The sequence below is a fragment of the Harpia harpyja genome, chromosome 6 (assembly GCF_026419915.1).
Source record: "Harpia harpyja isolate bHarHar1 chromosome 6, bHarHar1 primary haplotype, whole genome shotgun sequence".
Lineage (NCBI taxonomy): Eukaryota > Metazoa > Chordata > Aves > Accipitriformes > Accipitridae > Harpia > Harpia harpyja.
Genome location: NC_068945.1, coordinates 24,124,001 through 24,137,195, shown reverse-complemented (window position 1 = coordinate 24,137,195; position 13,195 = coordinate 24,124,001). Strand labels below are relative to the sequence as shown.

The window sequence follows — 13,195 nt, the reverse complement described above, 5'->3', positions numbered from 1 at the left end:
AGCTCTTTTTCAGCTGTGCAACAGCTGTACTTCCCTTGCTGACCTACAGGTTAAGTTGTGAGGCTTAGCTAATTACAGTAAACAACCGTGAATTATTAAGATAATATGCTGTCTAGATGCTTCGATCTTTCAAATTGTCATAACTATTGCACACCTTTTGCTCTGTGTGTCTTTCCACTAATACTTTATAAATAATTATCACAATGAACTGTGTGATAGACACCCTGGATTCAGTTGCAGCATTTCTTATGTCGCTTTGTGGAAATCACACATCAAGAGTATCAAAACTGTGGGTTCCTGACTATGAAATGAGCAGTGAATTAAAGATGGTTAGGATTTTCTTTTCTATCTACCTAAAGTAAATGAATGTGTAACAGATGGATTGATATCCCTGACTACTTTCATACTGTCTGTATGTACTGTAAGGCTTTTTTTATGTCCAGGACTTTAATTCAAGGAGATAAGAAAGCAGGATTTACTATTTTTTGGGCTGATGATGGTTTGGACACTGGACCAATCCTTCTGCAGCGAGAATGTGATGTTGGCCAAAACGATACTGTGGATGACCTGTATAACCGGTTTCTCTTCCCAGAAGGAATAAAGGCTATGGTATGTTTACCTGTACTAAATATCAGCATTTTAAGCGGAAAAGAAAAGCATCTGCTGGAGTTTGAAAGCAAAGGAAATATAGACAAGATGCATGCATTCGGAAAGACAGAGGTTGTGGTGCTCAGTTGAATCCTAGACTTCAGTGGAGCTGTGCTGCTTCACGACAGCTGAGGAGGTGGCCTCAGAATATTTGTTGCTGGCAGCAGGCAAAACATATCCTGTTTCCACAGAAGGGAAGAAGTCGAATTTATCTGGAGTGTGGCTCTTTCCACAGATTTCTTGAATGTTTTTACAAGGTGAAATTTTTTAAAGGCTCAGAGAGAGCAGAAAGTTAGGGTAAGGTTGAAAAAAAAAGCTGGGGGGTGTGTTTAAGTTCAGAGCCCTGGTGGATTGCCTTTGGATTTTGTACGCTTGTCCTTTTTTGTATTGTTTTAAAATGAAGAAACGAAAATGGATAAAAAGTACTCAGCATGGATCATTAGAGAAATTTTTTCTCTCTCCATTTAAATGCAGAGAAATAACTTTTTGCAGAAAGAAAAAGGAAAGAATTGAATGCAATCATACAGAGCCACATTCGGGTCCTGCAGAATTTAGGCAGCTGCTATATGTTTGGTGACTAGGTACTCCCATCAAACTTCTGAGGCTATTTCTTTTGTCAAAGAAGTTTAAGCGTATACGTATGTTAATCAGTGCATCATTGGTCCCCTAGATTTTGGAAATCCTAGGTTTTAAAAATAAACCAGTTCCCCTTGTGGCAGAAAGTCTTCTGCTGTCATTCACAAGTATGACTGAGGAAAAAAGGCAAACCAAGCTAACACTAAATCTGTTACTTTTTCACTTAGGTGGAAGCTGTACATCTAATTGCTGATGGTAAGGCCCCTCGTATACCTCAGCCTAAAGAAGGGGCAACATATGAAGGGATCCAGAAAAAGGAAAATGCAGAGGTAGTGTTAAATAGCACTGTGCTTTGTGCATATCACTAGAAAAGTTGTTATCAACTCAGATCACAGTAGTAGTGATATGAAGTTAACATTAATTTCAACTCAGTTGTTTCCCCACCTCTTATTCCTGGGATAACTCCAAGAATGCATGTAATGGAGCCCCAGGTTACGTTCCTATTTCCTTTCAGCAGTTACATATATTTAGAAACTTGGTGTTCTACTTGGGATCATCTACACACAGCTAGATGGCAGCTGCACCTTCAGTGGATTCTTCATATGTTACCATACTTTTAAATACAGTACTGAATGAAGATAGCTCTCTTTGTTTACCAACAGTCCATACTAAATTCTCTACCAGAAATAGATTTGCTGTTAGCAAAAGCAAGTGTTGGCACCTTTCCTGTTGGCACCAGGAAAAAAAAAATATAGGTCACGTGAACAAACAACAGATAAAAAAAATATTTAAGCACCCATATAAGAATTATATAAGCACCCCCACTGCATTAGCTGGATGTTCTTTGTGGTTGGGAAGGCCACCGTAAAATGATAGTGAATGCTGCCTGTAATACCTTCTTTTCCTTTTCTAGACCAGTGCAAAAGTTTTTAAAAAAATAAAAAGTAAAAATTATTCCAACAATTTCAATCTCTTGTCCATGGTGAATATAGTCCTTTCCACCTGAAATATTGTAGGTGATGCTTTTTATCATATTTCAATTCCTGCCTTACCTTAGAAACAAATAGCTTTGCATAAGGATATTTTTATTCATTCATAAGGAGCTTCCTTGGGGTGAACTAGCTTAATCTTCCTGCTGTAAAACTCTTCTCATTGGCTTATAACTTGCTTCTAAATATTCTTTGTGCTTAAACTAAGAAGGATGCTGGGTACCTGAGATTTGTTATTTAATAGCTATTCTGATTCTTTAATTAATTTTGTACATATACTCACAATATTGCAAAGATAATGGAATACATTTTCACTGGTTTTACAGATTAAATATACATGACATTCTTAAAACATTTTATCCTTTTTCCTCAAAGTCTTGCAGGAATTGCAAGTTGTAGTGGGGATTCCATTCATGAAACAACTTATAAAGGGTTAGTAAATGATTAGAAAGTATTTTAATAAAAGTTTGTGGTTTTGTTAAAGAAAGTAGGGTCCGAGCAATAAATAGATCATTTTCAGCAGAAGGTGATATCCCAGACATACACTTATTCCCATTTATACTATGCTTATTAAATTTAGGCATTGGAAGAGGCTGCCCAGGGAAGTGGTTGAGTCACCATCCCTGGAGGTATTCAAAAAGCGAGTGGACAGGGTACTCCAGGGCATGGTTTAGGGGGCATGGTTAATGGTTGGACTTGATGATCTTGAAGGTCTTTTCCAACCGAAATGATTCTATGATTCTATGATTCTATGATTAATTATTTATGAATGAATACCTAGTAGCAAGAGTTATATTTTCATTATATTAGTGTGAGAAGGAGAATCTATGATACAGACTGCACAGAACACAAGAGTGCTAAGAGCATCCAATTTGATAGGTCTTTGATGATTAGCCATTTGGAGATCACTGATTTTCCTTTATTAGACCAGACCCTTTCTGTGTTCTTAAATAAATGAACAGTTGAAAGAGAAAGGGGGAGAATTTGTAATTCTTATATAGGAATACTAACTTGATGTATGCCTAAACAGAGAAGAATTACCTGGCATGTCTTGATTTCCTAGATCTCCTGGGACCAACCTGCAGCAGCTTTGCACAATTGGATTCGAGGGCATGACAAAGTGCCTGGAGCATGGGCAACAATAGATGGCCAGGTATGCTCTGAAAATCAGGAGAATATTCTTCTTTTCTATGACCTCTTTTTGACCTTTTTTAATATAAAACTAAAGGTGTCTGCACACAGGTGAATACAAATGAGAGTTACATTGCAGTAGCTCTCATTTTATGACTGTATGTTTTATATATATCTCAAATAGGCACCTAAACAAATGTACAGAACACAGTAGTTAAGATTTAAAAAAAAAAATTGAGCATGGTACAAAGCAATAAGTAAGAAGGGTAGAAGCAAACTGTGCCAGTCATTTTGTGAAGTAGGCATGCATTACAGTATAATGCAACCCATGCTGTACAGTGGGCAACATCACAGTATTAACAGCAAAGTGAAACACTGTGAGCTACTGAAATAACAAAGAAGGTTTTATTTTAAAGAGATTTGGGCCTAGATCATTTGTAGAAATAAATCTATCTCATTTTATCCAAACCCAACTACTTCCTTTCGGTGTATTAGAAGTACTATACATTTGATCCACATTGTACTTACATAAAATATTTTAAAAATTGCATTATCTTTCCTACCTGTGATGTCCGGATTTTGTTACTTAACTATTAGCCATCTGCTGGTAAGCTGCTCCAAAAGCCCTGCCCTAATGTCCAGGAACTGTTGCTGATTTGAGAGCCCAGAAAGAACAGAAATGCCCCAGAGAGGCAGTGTTCAGCATTGCCAGCCTGGGAGCAGAGCTGGACTACACCGGTCACAGTCAGGCTTCTGCCAGTCTCTTTCTCTGGGCATGCACTGACAAAAGCTGCTTCCCTTTCTGCACTGGTTCCAGCATGCACATTGTTACAGCTAAGCAGCTCTGCAGGTTTAGGCAGCTTGCAAAGTTTTACATGTCCTGGGTTGTAAAGATACAGAGATAATGTAACATATTTTCCATGTGTAAATACTTATATTTAAGCTTCAAAACAGTATAATTTCATTATTAGAATTTTAGAGCATGTTTGGAATCTGTGCACTTTTAATTCCATTTATTTTTAGGTGGTTACTTTTTACGGGTCATCATTACTTGATGCTTCAGTGCCTGCTGGACAAGAGCTGGCAATAAAAGGTGCTTCAAGACCTGGACTTGTAACCAAGAATGGTCTAGTCGTTTTTGGTAATGATGGGAAGATGGTAAGTGCTCACCCTAGCAAACATAAGCATGGATGAAATAACTTTAGCAAAAAGTGCAAGTAGTGTGGAATTGTCAGGCTATACAAATCCAGCTGCTAATGACAGACAGCTAATTTGTTTGGAGTTTATCAATCCTCTGCCATCCTATAGAGGAGACGTTAATGTTTTGCTTCTCACTCAATCCATATTCATTTCCAATATGGATTAAAATGTACTAATACTAGGAGAGAATCTGAAAGACAGGTAGGAGTGGCCTGTGTTAAATTACCTGCATCATAGCAGCTTTCCTGCAAGCCATTTATTTTACTATTTCAATAACCATATTAATGCCTAAGAACTCTTCACACAAGGATGTGTTACCTCCCAGATAATTTAAAATCATATCCTCTCATTTTTCAGGTACTAGTGAGAAATCTGCAGTTTGAGGATGGAAAAATGATCCCTGCATCTAAATACTTCTCTGCTGATGAGAAAACTGCCCTGGAACTTACAGAAGAGGAGAAAAAGATGGCAGAAGATATTAGGGTAATTCAATAAATTGCTTTAGTAGGATATTACTTCAGACAAAAGCATTACATACTTCTCATTATAGGCAAGGCATATCTTTTATTTAGCCATGCAAATTGCTTTTTGATAAAATGTACTCAAAGAGTACGGGGTTGAATCTTTAGTTATTGGCATTAATTCAGGTGGAATTGGGAATTCATTAGAGTACTTAGACATAACTTTAGAAAGTTTTCTTTCAGATATGAGTGATACAAAGACAATGATTGCAGGGTCAGTTATGGTAAATATCTATGAATGATGAGGGTGGGAGTGAGGAAAAAGAAATGGACCTCTGCCTCACAACAGTGAGGTTTTCAACACTGACAGACTTGGACAGTTCTGAAATCCTTTCTTCACTGTGGTGTTACTCACTAGGATGTGCTCAGAGTGGTCCTGTTGGACAAGCTCCAGGGAGACTTAGAACAGCAGTCTGAAAGAGAAAAGCAGCAGTTTTCTCGCTGTACCTGTGCATACTGTCTCTCTTCTGCCACAACCACCTACAAGGGGCTGGCTGGCAGAGGGATGCAGCAATGGGGCTGCTGGAGCAGAAAGCTCTCATAGCCAGAGAGGCACTTTGCTGCCTCTCACGTAATCCATCCCTTTGTAGTGAGTGTCAGGGGCTTAGCTGAAAGCCACATTTGTCATGAAAGTTTTGTGCCAGAGCAAGTGAATCAGAGGTGTCTTCCCTTCTGCTAACTCTGCTACAGGGTCAGTAACTTCTGACACAGGTCAGGCAGCTTGATGCACTAGTATTTTAAACAGCTGCTTCAAGATTACCTTGAACCTGCTTGCCAGCAGCATAAAACCTACCTGGAGCTATTGATTGACTGAGGCATTAGCAAAAAGAAATATAAATGCTACTTCATGACACTACCTGCTTACTCTGAAACCTAATAATTAATTGAAATATTATGTTACCAGTTATTTCACTATTCATGTTAGCAGAAATCTCCACCTCATGCATGCAGGTTAAACTACTCTGCTCTGCCTAGGTGCCAGAAATGCCATCAATCCAGTCACAAAGTGCTCCAGGCTGTCCTTGCCTCTGCTGACAACATATTCCATAATGCAATGGGAAGTTATTATTTGGAGGCTAAAGATCTTTAAAAAACGGGCCTGAAAATTATTAGCATTATAGCATTCAGGTTTCGTGCCTGATTAAGTGAAATTATCATGGACAAAATAATACTTTTTGATAAGCTAATTATGCTGAAGAATTTATTGGCTAATATCAGGTCTCCAGATGGTTCAAGACCCTCTTAAGATAATTTTCTGTTTTAGAATCCTTTGAAATAATACACGTTATAGGCACAGATACCATAGAAAATATGGTTTGATAAATACATCTTACAATTAAAGGATTATTCATTATTGCCTCTGTTATTTTTATGTATTATTAGGCTATTTGGAAGGGAATTCTGAGCAATGTTGCTGTAATTGAGGATTCCACAGACTTCTTCAAATCTGGAGCATCCTCTATGCATGTTGTCAGGTAAGAAATATTCAAAATAACAAAATTTTGAAGCCAAAGTTAATGGAAACAAAGTTGTCATGGTGCTTTTAAATCAGGGTTGATCAAATAGTGTTAAAAAAAAAAATCCCCCTATGTTTTCCAATACTCTAACTATGCCCTTTCCTACCTTTGAAAACATGATATGGTTCTGCTCCCAAAATTAGGAGATATTGATGTAATCCTGCTCATTCTATTGAAGGAAAATTCCCCTTAACTTCAGGAACATCAGCCACATGGGGGAGCATGGTGATGCTCAGACTTGTCTGCATGCAGTGACAGGTATCTCAAGACCAGGGGGCTGACTGGGAAGCTGAGCAAAGAACTCCCCAGAGGGAAAGAGGAGCCTTTCACAGAAAGAATTGAGCCTATGCTTACAAGTGCACTGAGTTCATGCTGTGTTGGGTCACCTTATTTACCTTCTTTTTGCAACTCACATAGCCCAGGTTATAATATAAGACCAGCATTTCAGGTGGTTTTGTTAACAAACTGATTATTGTCCCCGTTACTTACCAGTCTCATAGAGCTCTGAATGTCCTCCATGTATTGGTTAGAGTAGTCCCGTATACTGTTTTATCAATCAATACATGCTATTTGTCATTTATTTCCAAAAGTTTACCTAAAAGTATTCCAGAACTGACATTTTCTTTTCCGTAACACCCCCAATTAAACCAACAGATTTCAGTAAAATTCACAACTTCTGTGCCACTATTGTCAGAGAAACACACACACATATTCACACGCATACAAACTGGTGCCCAGTTTTGACCCCTTTCGACCTTCTAATGATTCAGTTATCTGAATAGTTCTTTCATTTGTAATTAAACTTATTCTTTCTTCAAAATCTTTAGAATGCTAGAAGAGATCAAACAGAGATATAGTGGACTTCAGCTACAGAATGAAGATGTGTATATGGCCACTAAGTTTGCAGACTTTATTCAAATGGCTGTCAGAAAATTCAGAGGAGAAGACAAAGAAGAAGAGTTAGTAATTGATTATGTAAGACCTTTTATTTTGCTTTTATTGCTTATTCTTTCTTGTTTTTTGGGGGGAGGGTAAATAATGCATTCTATTAGACTGCTTGATGCAGTAGGAAAAGCTAACAAATATTTGGTCATACAAACTCTTCTTTGTGACTTTTTTTTTTCAGCTTTTATATATGTGCATTTTGGAATGGAAGTATATATGTAATGTCACTTACAGTGTACCAGAAACCAGAGGATCAAGAACATGCAGTAGAGTAGATCACACGTGGGCAGATGTTCCTACCTCCCTTGCACCCTCCTGCCAGTATGCTTCAGTCAGAACAGTTTTGGAGCTTCTGCTTTCCTGAGGCAAACAATGCTAGATTTTTCTCCTAATAGTCTGTTTGAAAACTTTGTGTGAAAGGAGGATTGCATGTTTTTTAAGTCATTAAGTAAGTCAGGATTTCTTGAATTTGGGAATTACGCATTTGATTGAAGTCCACTAGAACCAGCCTTAACCAGGGCTTAGTATTGGTTTGAACAGAGAGATCCAATGATAAAAAAACCAGAAATCTGCTTAACTATCTCAGAATATGGTCACTGGTGTTCACGGAGAATATGATTTCCATTTCATTTTAGTCTCTTGTCCACTTTTAACAGCCATATGTACATTGTAAAATGTGGCTGGATGTTGTCTGAAGATATCAAAAGCTTGTTAAGCTACATTAAAATCTTAGTTATTAAAAGTTTAAGTTAATTTGTTGTTTATTTCACTCTTAGGTTTCAAAAAATGTGAACAACATGACTGTGAATATGCCATACCAGTGTTTCATAAATGGGCAATTCATAAATGCTGATGATGGAAAAACATATGACACTATAAATCCAGCAGATGGATCAGTGAGTAGTTTCTAAATATGATCAATACCAGTTTATTTCAATTTCTTTGCCTATTAAAAAATCTAAACCACTAACTGAATATTGCCAATTTCAAAATCATACAGTACACATTAAACAACCCCTAGAAATAATTTGACATTTCCATTTACTTCTCAGTCTGTATATTTTACGGTTTTTGCATTTCAGTCAAGCTGCACAGTAAAAATAACCTACTTCGACTTCAACTATTATGTCAATTTCCACACCCAGCCATATGTTTTACCTTGGTTTCATTCTTGTTTAGCTTTGCAAACAAAAATTGCTGTAGTTTAGTTGCTAAAGAAGGATAGGATACTGTATAAATTTCCTGTCAGTCATCGACTTCAGTTTTTACTTTACTTTTTTTTCGCAAGTCTGATGTCTTAGGGCAAGTGTAACTTTAAAATATCCTTTTAAATTCCCACTAAGAAAAATGACTCTTCAGTAGGAAAATATATGCAGTTGCACTTCGGCCCTGAACTACTGAATCTTGGTTGAGCAACTCATAACTATGTATTATAAATAGGCATAGTGATTCTGGTGTACATGTAATTGCCATTTAATTCTGGAGCAAATAAATTCTGCTGAAATCAATACCACAAATTTCATGGTCATTAGAAGTCAGACTCTGGTACTTTTCCTGAAACTCATTATGGAATTGAATAAAAGTCATAACAATTCTGTGTTAGAATTTACAATGTGTGTATTTACAGAACACAATCATCATAAAATACTATGTGTATATGGTGCCTTATGGTAACAGAAGCTCCATTCCTAAGAAATGGAACATGCAGGAGTCATTTTAGCATGTTTGGGTATTAGATCATAATACCACCTATAAAGACTTCCAATTTTTGTAATACCACATTGATTTTACATCTGGAAAGAGAGAGTGAAATCAAGTAGGATGATGGACCTTGATGTGAAGAGGGAGATAGATCTAGGAATCAGAGTCCCTGTAGTGTCCTTCAAATTCTGCCACCTCAATTGTTTCTGAACTTTTTGCAGCCTGACTTACCCATGCCAGCTGCTGGGCTTGAGGATATTAAGTAGTTGCTAACACCCAGTCAAGAAGTTTGGGAGGCAGGAGTAACACTCTGCATCCCAGCCTTTCAGTTTGAGCTAACACAATGCTACCTTTGGCAGGTAATAGCCAGTGTATCTTCTGCTTCATTGGCTGATGTTGACAAGGCAGTAGCAGCAGCAAAGGAGGCATTTGAGAATGGTGAATGGGGAAGAATGAATGCAAGGGAAAGAGGGCGACTCATGTACAGGTATGTCAAAGGCAGTTTGTGTTTGTTTTGTTTTCTTAAATCTTATTGTTTTGTTCCTTTGAAGAATTGTTGCATACGTTTTCTGAATATAATGGATATTCATAATCCCACTGTCAGAGGAACCAGACTAGTCATCTTTTCATCCCCTAATTTACCTCAGTGTACTGGCCCCCAGTCTTAGCTGGCTAACCTTTCTTGTGGCAGAGAAAAATCTTGTGATCTCTCACTGGTACCATTTTTTTTTTAATTATTTATGAGCGGAAACAAAGAATTTGAGGAAAATGTCTTTTAAATACTTGATGGCTTCATTTAATCTATATGGGGTTTGTTGCAAGGATTGAAAACTCCATTGTAAAGTCCAAATCCTTCTGTATAAATGAGGCTAAGTTTTACAGACAGAGTCTACCTAGGTGAGGTAGACAGAGACTTTTGACCTTGTGAAGTCTGCCTGCGTCTGTGCTCCATACAGTAAACATACAGCCACATTGCCACTAATTTTGAAACACACTGTAACTGATGCTAGATTTTCCAGGATCATACCCCAGCATACTTCTCACCTGGCTAAAGACCCATTCTAGGAGATGTGATATGGTCTGTTGTGGAAGAATTGTCCTGCGTAGAAACACTCTAAGCTGAATCCCACATTTATCTGAGACACTTCCAGCTCAGTATTTCTTATTTGTGTTTGTTTTACTGTGTCAACCCTAGATAGTGCCTGGTTCTTTTTTTGGCTCTGTTATTATTATTTCAGAAGATAAACAGAGGTTATGCTGAGTGAATCATTTTAGTGGTGGTTTCTGATCCTTGAAGGGCAAGAGGTGGTCTTGGAAGGATGATGATGCTAGGTACCTATTGTGAGGGCGGTACTGGAGGCAGCTAATAAAAGCCAAATTACTATGGACTCTCCATATGCAGTGTGATGCTTCTGGTGCCTTACAGCGAGTGCAGGGAGAACACTGTCTTGCAGACTTGAGATGACTAGAAGCTCCAGAGCTTCCCTATAAAGAAAGCCTCTTTTGTGGAGGTACATGAAGCGTTTTCACTGATTTTTCTTCTCCAGGACATAAAAAAGAGTAGGTAGAGTAGAGATGAGTAAAGAAGAAGATCACTACTCCTGATTGCCACAGGTCCACATTTAGCTAATGGGATGATGGAAAATCAATTGTCAGCACAGAGGAGGAGAAGTACTAGGCAAATTTGGTTCCTATTCAGTGCGTGGAGGGCTTAGTTACTGTGCTTGACATAGCAGCTGGCTTTGAAGATGTTAGGATCTTGAACAGAGCTGAAACTTCCTGCCCCACAGAGCTCATGAAGGAGTAGGTCCTGTGTATCAGACACCTTTTTTCTGCAGGCTGTAGTCTGCAGGCTCATCAACATTACTATTGGATGTCCTGGGCAAGTCAATTGTGCTGAGGAGACTGCATATATATCTATAGGGAAGAGAAGGAATTTTTTTCACCTTCAAAAAAAAAAAATCTTCAATAGTGTGCCCATAACTGCTGCTATATTAAGCGTTTATTGTGCTGTGCCAGGAGGCTAGCCCTGGACACCAGAACAGGCAGCAGAAGAAGGATCAGTGACACGGTAAGCAGCTGCAGGATGGTAGCAGACTATGTATTTGCATGGCAAGACAGTCTGGCAGTTTGGCTGGGTGCAGGGGTGGGTCACTGCCCTTCCTTTTATTGTTGCACACTGCTCTTTGCATAACTTCTGTGAGGATTTAGAAACTGAAGATCCAGCTTATTTAGAGGTTTGGAATATGCAACTAGAAGATGATCCTGTCCTCATAAGGCTGGGCTTAGCCTAGCAAGACAGTAGGGAGTAGGGAATCCATTGCATGTCTGTGCTCTGGCAGCTAAGGAGGAGCAGCACGGGGAAATGTAATGCTGCACTTGGGAAACATGGGTCTGTGTCCGCTGGTAGTGTATGCAGCAGATCATTTGTTACCACATTAATAGAGCTGTAATTTTTACTTTCTTGAATGCCTTGGATGTAAATTCCCCTCCTCTCTTTTACCATATCCATATGGACCAAGTAGATGTAATTAGAAATAAAAAAGTATTGTAAAATGTGTGGCATTTTTTAAGACATTGCAGGCATCTTAGCAAAAGAGAATGAAAGCAAACCTGAAAATTCTGCTTGTCTTATAAAGTATGTGACCAGGCCTTTGAAAAAGGCCTGCAGGACTGTAAAAAACCTGAGTGATCATCACAACAGAAAATGGGTGAGTCAGAACTCATATTAAAATTAAATACGGTCGATCACTTAAATTTTTCACAAGTGTGCACAGATTCAAAGCATGTACAAACTTGAGTTTAATTTGTATTAGGAACATAGGGCGCTTTAGGAATGTAGCGCACTTGAGAGCCCAAGTTAACTCTGCCCTAAAGAGAAACTTTTAAGGTCTTAGAACTACTGCTCTTTGTTTTACACTTGAAAGATTTGCAAGCGTATGGAAAATATAACTCCCCTACACTGCATAGATTATTCCTGGATTAAACTCTTCTCTGCTTAGGCTACTGGCTCTCTAGGATAGCTGTACCAGAGTGTTCATGTTGCAAACCATCCCCAGTGTGAATGAAATACCTCACTGGTCCACTTTAATTCAAACATGGCCCCCTTTTCTCTGGTCAAACTAGATTTTTTTCGTGCTGAACCAGAGGGAAGGTTTGTACCATTAAAGCCCCTAGCTCTGCTACTTTGTCTTAAGAGGAATTGTTAATAGAAGATATTAGGCGAGCATTAAATGGAACTTTCTCCTTTATCCCTGACATGCCACATCCATTCTTTTACACACTGCTGCTGATGCTGTGACCTGTAGCTGGGTCTCCAAGATACAGTTAAGTATTAAAGAGCATTTTTCCACATCTCTGCAAATGCTTTAAATGGGCAGAATTTACATAATGGAAAAATAGGTTTCGCATACTCTTTACAGGGTCTAAAATGCACTTGGTTAAGCTCTTAAAATCACATGGGCGCATTGATTATACATCTGAGTACCAAAACACAGAGAGAAGCTTAAGAAAAACATTGATGCATCTGTTTCACTGCCATGTGAGAGATCGAAGACCTGAATGTAAAAATTTGTTCATGAAAACAAACCTTTCTGCCTGAGCAGGGGACCACCACAAATTACAAGAGCTCCTCATAAGTATAGGTATCTGTCTGTGCAGATGCATTTTTGAGACACTCTGATAGCTAGCATTAACTCAATAATATTTACCACAGTCTTACTGTACCTCACTGTGTTGCTTCATAAATCTAACGGATGGAGAACTTGAGGCCCAAGGAGACCATGGGCTAGATTTCAAATGTACTAAGGCATGTAAAATTCAATTTGCATTACAGGTTAGGAGCTCTCTCTTTGGACATATGAGTGCCTTTGAAGCATCTAACACTTAAGTATTTTAGTCCAAGTTCAAACAAATACAAAACAGCATTATGAAGCTAGGTTTCCCAGATCTTAAGCTAGGACTGAGT

General features: G+C 38.3%; 1 protein-coding gene across 2 annotated transcripts in view; it reads left to right on the top strand.

The window, feature by feature from the left end:
* ALDH1L2 (aldehyde dehydrogenase 1 family member L2) overlaps positions 1–13,195 on the top strand; it is a 38,762-nt gene that overhangs the window by 15,130 nt on the left and 10,437 nt on the right. For both annotated transcript variants that reach the window (XM_052789889.1, XM_052789890.1), the window contains exons 4-12: positions 444–609; positions 1,452–1,553; positions 3,277–3,366; positions 4,368–4,502; positions 4,902–5,027; positions 6,449–6,540; positions 7,410–7,557; positions 8,304–8,423; positions 9,588–9,715. In XM_052789889.1, coding sequence (XP_052645849.1) covers positions 444–609; positions 1,452–1,553; positions 3,277–3,366; positions 4,368–4,502; positions 4,902–5,027; positions 6,449–6,540; positions 7,410–7,557; positions 8,304–8,423; positions 9,588–9,715 — 1,107 coding nt within the window. The remainder of the gene's footprint in view (positions 1–443; positions 610–1,451; positions 1,554–3,276; positions 3,367–4,367; positions 4,503–4,901; positions 5,028–6,448; positions 6,541–7,409; positions 7,558–8,303; positions 8,424–9,587; positions 9,716–13,195) is intronic.